This window comes from Vulpes lagopus, chromosome 1, assembly GCF_018345385.1.
Source record: "Vulpes lagopus strain Blue_001 chromosome 1, ASM1834538v1, whole genome shotgun sequence".
Classification (NCBI taxonomy): domain Eukaryota; kingdom Metazoa; phylum Chordata; class Mammalia; order Carnivora; family Canidae; genus Vulpes; species Vulpes lagopus.
This window is the reverse complement of record NC_054824.1, coordinates 56247036-56255283: the sequence shown is the minus strand read 5'-3', so window position 1 is coordinate 56255283 and position 8248 is coordinate 56247036. Positions and strand designations below refer to the sequence as shown.

Below are 8248 nucleotides of genomic sequence, written 5' to 3'. Positions count from 1 at the left end.
TCCCTCTGCCTATGTCTCTACCTCTGTGTGTGTGTCCCTCATGAATGAATAAATAAAATATTTGAAAACAAACAAACAAACAAACAATAAAAATACTTCCCTGAATTCCCAGGAAGCCCATTCATTCATTGAGTTTCCCTTCCTTCTCATTTATTTTTCTTTCTATACAACACTATCTCAGGTCAACTGGGCAATTCACTTTTTATACAGTCAAATAATCTAGAAATACATAGTGAAAAATAGGAGAGGGAAACCAAGGGTTTAGATTCTAGCTATGAGAAGGATTCCAAATTAAAAGTATTTTAAATGTACATCAATATAGGAAAATAATATTTTACATAGGTTATCAAACAATCACATCTCACTCCTACTTCCTTTAAATTTTGTGTTTCATCCTGGTATGTTATACTCTCCTGCACTTCCTTTGGCCTCTCTAGAAGAAATAAATAATCCTGAGGAAATTAGTATTTACTAAGGTAGCTGCAGCAATGAATGGAAAACTGTTGCTGTCTCAGCATGTCAGCAATAAGAGAGAAAATATTAGCAATCGGCTCTTAGACAACAAGGAGAAAGGCAACAAGAGTTTGATAGAAGTGTGAATACTTGGTTTGCCAGAAGGGAAGTGAAAACAAAACAAACCTTCCCAAAATGAATTGCTAATTTAATTAGGGCTTTCTGACCCTAGAAGAGAAGGACATTTCTAATTCCTAGTATCAATTTTTATCGTTCCTCAAAGAAATTGCACAAAATTTTAAAAGTAATTTAAAAACAGATTAAACCTGAAAATCCACTCTCATTTTGACATCTGGAACTAGGCCAAAGAATTGTTTCCTCAATGGGATAAATGTAACAGCATTTCTATGTGCATAGAGTACCAGATCTCAATATGCATTTCTATGTGCATAGAATACCAGATCTCAATATATGATTTCTAACAACTACACTCATTTTTAAAACTATGAGCCACTCTGCCTAGAAATATTTTAGGGATAGGGAAAAAAAGATTTTTCATTAAGTTTAAGTTATGTTTTAAAAAATAGCAATAACTAAAGTCATGTCAGTGACAGCACTATTCAACTATCTGTGCTGAGCAGATGCAAGAGGAATGAAAAAAATGTATAAAGAACAAAGATGCCTTGCATCTTCATCGCGACCACCCCCACACGGCCGCTTACCTCCAGGACCTGGGGCGCATGCGCAAGGTGGTCCTCGAGGCTGCAGATGAGAGCACCCTGAAGGAGCTGGCTGAGACCCTGCAACAGAAGAACATTGACCACATGCTGTGGCTGGAGCAGCCTGAGAACATCGCCACTTGCATTGCGCTCCGTCCCTACCCCAAGGAAGAAGTGAACCAGTATTTGAAGAAGTACCGATTGTTCAAATGACTAATGTTATCAGTTGCCTTGATGTATTTGAGTATCGACTGGATCCAGAAACTGCATGCCATCCATCCCTAAGCATCATCTTTCAATGGCAACTCACTCCTCCCTTGAGGTTATTAATGTTTCTTGAGGGTCAAACACATGTTCATATTAAAGTTGTCATTAATAAGAAAAAAAAAATACGGCTGAAATAGGCAAGAATAGTACAAAATACTATCACAGAAAGCAAGAATCAGCAGCAAAAGCAAAATATGCTGGGAATAATCAAACTTCTAAGGAAACAGCACACATTATAGGAAAAACTTGGAAAGATTTTTTTTCTCTCATTTTGTTGTCAACATTACAAAGTCACACTCCTTAATGTAACATCATTTGTAAAGAAATTACTTATTATATATTACATATAGTATATACCCACACATATATATACATGTATTTATAAATATGTTCTATTTTTAAGAACTTAATGTAATATAGATAATGTATAATTTTTATAGAATATTGCATCTATATTTATAAATTATATGTTTTCTTTAAAAACTTAATTCACAGGGATGCCTGGGTGGCTCAACGGTTGAGCATCTGCTTTTGGCTCACAGATCCCGTGATCCATGCCAGGATCAAGTCCCACAACAGGCTCCCTGCATGGAGCCTGCTTCTCCCTCTGCCTGTGTCTCTGCCTCTCTCTCTCTCTCTCTCTCTCTCTCTCTCTCTGTATGTCTTTCATGAATAAATAAAATCTTTTAAAAAAACTTAATTTACAACCCCATCGAAAATACTTTTTATGCTTAGATTGGAAAATACAAAATATTGAAGACAGAGATAATGTACATAAAAGAACCTTTTCATCATCTCATATGGATAAATACTTTCCTTCTTTTCTACTCTCTAGTTCAGTAGAATATAATAGAAACCCTAACCTATTTAGTTTGCAAGATACTTTGAAAGGGTAGAAGAATGGGGAGGAAAAAAAAGGAATTTTTAAAAGAAGCTTTACCTTTAATGACACAAGTCACCTGTTTACTTTTTATGGACACAGAGATAAGTTTTGATCATTAATGATATGTAGGTGCCTATCAGATTATGTTAATATTTATTTATACACAATTATACAAAAGTTATGCAGAATTATACAAAATTCTGAAGAAAATGTCCCTGGGTCTTCACAGCTCCCAAAATATCTATGAAAAAAAAAAGATTAAGATATCTACTTTATAAGGCTTGACATTCAGGGCTATGCCCCAGAGACACAGCTCCAGTTAAACCTACTCTCTGCTGAAATAACAGGTGGCAGAAAAGCAAAAGATCATGAGACTTTAATTCCAATAGAATGCTGCCTTTTGACAAATGGTTTATAAGACACTTCACCTCCCAGTGATTCTTTTTCTATATGTGTAAAAGGAATACTTTGATTGGTTCAAGAAAAGGTTTCAATGAGTCTATCTAGTTCTAAGGATTCCCTCCCCACACTGTTTTGTGATATATTAGGGACTTTTTTTTAAAATTTTTATTTATTTATGTATTATAGTCACAGAGAGAGAGAGGCAGAGACACAGGCAGAGGGAGAAGCAGGCTCCATGCACTGGGAGCCCGATGTGGGATTCAATCCCGGGTCTCCAGGATCGCGCCCTGGGCCAAAGGCAGGCGCTAAACCGCTGCACCACCCAGGGATCCCTATTAGGGACTTTCAACTCAAACTGTTGCAAGCCTATGGGGCTTTGAATATTACCAGCATTTCTACTGTCATTTTAAAAAAGTATTTTAATGCCAGGGAGTGCTTGTTTGGTGTCACTAATCCTATAAACTTAGTGTGCATAATTTAATTAGAAATTTAATATGAGCTTTTGATTTATTTTTCAAGATGGGAGATCACGCATACCTTGCAAATTGTCTTTCTGGCATCAAATCCCTTGAAATGGTTCTAAAAGTGAATGATAGAGCTGAGCTTGAAAATAAAGGAGGTAATGTCCATGAAGTAGACACTCTTGAGAAATACACGGAAGAAGCAAACTATAGAATTTTAACTGAACATTATTTATCATTTTAAGCTTAATTTCCCAGTCAAGGGGATCCTTGGATGGCTCAGCAGTTCAGAGCCTGCCTTTGGCCCAGGGTGTGATCCTGGGGTCCCGGGATCGGTCCCGTGTTGGGCTTCCGATACTGAGCCTGCTTCTCCCTCTGCCTGTGTATCTGCCTCTCTCTCTCTCTCTCTCTCTCTCTCTCTATGTGTATCATGAATAAATAAATAAATAATCTTAAAAAAATTTCCCAATGATCTGACAAATAATAAAATAGGTATAAAAATTAGAAAACGAGAAGCTAAACTATAATTATTTAAAAGTATACAACTGTGGGGATCCCTGGATGGCTCAGCGGTCTGGTGCCTGCCTTTGGCACAGGGCGTGGTCCTGGAACCCCAGAATCGAGTCCCACGTGGGGCTCCCTGCAGGGAGCCTGCTTCTCCCTCTGCCTATGTCTCTGCCTCTCTCTCTCTCTCTGTCTCTCATGAATAAATAAAATCTTTTATTTAATAAATAAAATCTTTAAAAAAAGTATACAACTATCTAAGTAGATAATATGAAATATTTACTTGATAAATTATTACATCAAATAATTGATTATAGTTGAATACCAGAAAAAATACAAAAAACATAATGTTTTAATTAGAAAATACAGCAAAAACAAAAAAATCTATAATTAATAAATGAAAAGGACTTTCTGAAGAAAAAAATCAACCCAAACTTAACTAAAATGTAATCTTTTTGCTGAGAAAATACATGTACAAATCTACTGAAGTACACAGTAACTGAATGAATGGAACAGATTATTGAATAAGAACAGACAATGTGGGGATCCCTGGGTGGTGCAGCGGTTTGGCGCCTGCCTTTGGCCCAGGGCACGATCCTGGAGACCCGGGATCGAATCCCACATCAGGCTCCCGGTGCATGGAGCCTGCTTCTCCCTCCACCTGTGTCTCTGCCTCTCTCTCTCTCTCTCTCTCTCTCTCTCTCTCTGTGACTATCATAAATAAAAAAAAAATTTATAAAAAAAAGAACAGACAATGTGAAAAAAAAGTCAGTTCTCTTCAATAATTGAATTCAATAAATTTCCATGCATTCCTAATAGCTTTCTTCAGAAATAAAATCTTCCTAATAGCTTTTTACACAATGATTCTGAAATGCATATCAAAGTGAAATGGGAGATGATGACAAATAATTCTAAATAAGGAGAACATAAGCAGAGGTTGGTCCAAGATGGCAATTTATAAAGACCCAAACTCAATCCTTCTGTGGACACACAAAATCTATACCTAAATATAAAGCAATTCCTCCTTCAGAACAGTTCCTCTGAAGAAAAACTGATCACTAAATGAACAGCTTCTGAACAATAAAATACAGAAGGGCCATATAAGGAACATCAGAGAGATAGAGATATGGTTACCATAGAACCTCAGCACCAACACGGGGGATTGTAGGAAGGAGGGGTAGTACACAGTTACTGGGATATCCACCATGGGCAGAAAAAAAGTCATAGTTTAAAAAGCCACTAGAATTTAAACAAACCAGTCCTTGAGTGTCTCTGAAGTGATAGGAGATCTTTGGAACACTCTCCAGTGTTGGAGGGTTGGAGGGTCAGCACCATTGTTTATGCTTCCCTTCATCCTGAAATAAGAGTAGGTTACAGGCACCCTGGCTGGCTGACTGCCTTAGCGAGCCCTGGGCAGCTTGACCATACCAGCCCTCATATGGAGCATCCCAGGATCTCCCAGCTCAGACTCACTTCATCTCCAGGTGTCCTATCAGGACATCCCCTATGGGAAATACCGCAAGACCTCCCAACCTGTGCCTCCTTCACTTCTAGCCATCTTGCTAGAGTGCCTCCTGCATGAAGCATATCAACCAAGGACTGAGCCTGCTTCAGCTCCAGCTGTCCTCCTAGGGCACTCCCTTCATGGAGCAAATCAACCACCATGCTTTGCCTTTCTCAATCCAGATGTCCCACCAGGGAATACTCTGCATGGACCATACCAACCGCCAGACTTATGCCTGTTTTAGCTCCAGTTGTTCTGCTAGTATGCCACTGTGTAGAGCACCTTGGAACCCCTGACCCACTCTCCCTTCAGCTCTAGCCATCCCACCAAGGTGGCCCTGAAGGAAAGAGTTCTAAGACCACTAGTCTACAGCCACTACACCTACAGCCAGCCAAAACTTCCAGGCACATTCAGCCTACACAGGAGATTTTTCTACACAAAAGCAAATAAACAACAAAGGTGAGAGTTCAGTCACTTTCAAGGCTAGTATGAAGGTTAAAAGATAAAAGTAGAAAAATCAATTATATCAATGAAACATTAGTCAAGGAATACCAAATACCTATGGTATTTGGGTAATAGTAAAGGAATACCAAATACCTATGGTATTTGGCTAATAGTAAAATATGACAGTATGACATCATACTATACATAAAACATGGAGGGGGGTAAAAATGTAGTATGTTAGGAATGTTTTCTAACTTAAGCAATCAGCTTAATATAGATTGTTATGTATTTAGGATGTTATATAGGATTCTCATGGAAACCCAAGCCAAAAAAATTGTAATAGATAAACAAAAGAACAATGATAAAAATACAAGAATAACACTAAACAAAGCCATCAATCAGAAGGGAATAGAATAAGAGAAGAAAATAATAGAGAAGATCTATAAAAACTAGAAAACAATAAAATAGCAATGAATATATATTTTATATATATATAAAATATTAATAATTTCTTTAAAGGTAAAAGGTCTATATACTCCATTCAAAAGACATAGGGTGACTGAATAAATTTTTTTTAAAAAAGACCCATGTATATGCTGACTATAAGAGACTTACTTCAGATCTAAAGACAGACATGGACAGATGGTGAAGGGATGGAAAAAGATATTACAAGCAAAGGGAGGGGGAAAAAAGCCATGGTAGTAATACTTATATCCAATAAAATAGACTTTAAACAAAGACTGTAACAAGACACAAAGAAAGGCATTAATAATAAGTTATAAATCCAACAAAAGGACATAAAAATTTTAAACACCTATGCACCCAATATGGAACCACCTAAATTCATAGAGTAAATAATAACAGACACAAGGGAGAAATTCACAGTAATACCTAACACCTCACTTATATTAATGGATCGATTATCCTGGCAGAAAACCAATAAGGAAACTGGCTTTGAATGACACATCAGACCAGATGGACTTAGGTATATACAAAACATTTCATCCAAAAACATCAGAACACATGTCTTTTACAACTGGACATGGAACATTTGTCAGGATAGATCACATGTGAGGCCACAAAAATCTCTATAATTAAAAAAAATCAATCATCTCAAGCATCTTTTCTAACCACAATATTATGAAACTAGAAATCAACTACAGGAAACCACTGGAAAAAAACACGAACCCATAGAGGCTAAACAATATGCTACTAAACAACAATGAGCCAATGAATAAATCAAAAAGTACATTTAAAAATACACAGAGATAAATCAAATGAAAACAAAACGATCCAAAATCTTTGGGACATGACAAGAAAAATTCTAAGAGGCAAGTCTATAGCAATGCAGGCCTAACTCAAGGAACAAGAAAAATCTCAAATAACCTACTCTTGTACCTAAAGGAATTAGAAAGAGAAGGACAAAGCCAAAGTTAGTAGAAAGAAGGAAATAATAAAGATCAGAGTAGAAATAAAAAAAAATTAAAAGGAAAGAAAGAAGAAAGAACAGATCATTGAGGTCAAGATCTGGTTCTTTGAAAAAATAAAACTGATAAACCTTTAGCCAGATTCATCAAGAAAAAAAAAAAAAAGGAAAATTCAGATAAAATCAGAAATGAGGGGCACCTGAGTAGCTCAGCTGGTTAAGTGTCTGACTTCAGTTCAGTTCATGATCTCTGGTTCCTGAGATGGAGTCTGGCATCAGACTCCCCCCTTAGCAGGGCTCCCCCTCCCTCTGCCCCTCCTCATGCTCCTGTGTTCATCTCCCTCCCTCTCTCTAATAAATAAATAAAACCTTTTTAAAAAATCAGAAATGAAATAACAGCCAACACCACAGAAATACAAAAGATTTTAAGACATTACCATGAAAAATTATAGGCCAACAAAAAAGAAAACCTAGAACAAATAGATAAATTCCTAAAAACATACAATCTTTAAAATTGAATCAAAGAAATGAAAATCTATACAGACTGATCACCAGTAAGGAAAATAAATTGCTAATGAAAAATACTTTCAGCAAACAAAAGTCCAGTACCAGATAGTTTCACAGGTGAATTCTACCAAACATTTAAAGAAGAGTTAATATCTATTTTCTCAAAATATACACCCTCAAAAAAAAAATAATGGAAGGCAAACTTCCAAATTCATTATATGAAACCACCATTATCCTGAGACTGAAGACATTGCAAAGAAAACTACAGGACAATGTTTCTGATGAACATAGAGGCAAAAATCCTCATCAAAAGATGAGCAAACCAAAATCAACATTATATTAAAAGTATCATTCACTACAGTCATCTGAGATTTATTCCAGGGATGCAAGGATAGTTCAATATCTACAAATCAATCAATGTGATATATCTCCTTAACAAAGATCATATGATCATCTCAATAGATGCAAGAAGAAAGTATTGGACATATTCCATACCCATGATAAAAACGCTCAACAAAGTAGGTTTAGAGGAAATACGTTTCAACATAATAAAGGCCATATATGAAAAACCCACAGCTAACATCATCTCAATAGTAAAAAACTGAAAGATTTTCCTCTAAATTCAGGAACAAAACACAGATACCCACACTCACCATTTTTATTCAACATAGTACTGGA

At 36.3% G+C, this 8248-nt stretch overlaps 1 protein-coding gene across 1 annotated transcript; it reads left to right on the top strand.

Annotated features, from left to right (window-relative positions):
• The first annotated feature begins 488 nt into the window (after positions 1–488).
• LOC121486732 (putative peptidyl-tRNA hydrolase PTRHD1) lies at positions 489–1562 on the top strand. Its single transcript, XM_041747911.1, has 2 exons — positions 489–593; positions 1125–1562. Exons 1-2 carry the CDS (start codon positions 489–491, stop codon positions 1383–1385), a joined length of 366 nt encoding a protein of 121 aa, XP_041603845.1. The 3' UTR covers positions 1386–1562.
• The last annotated feature ends 6686 nt before the right edge of the window (positions 1563–8248 follow it).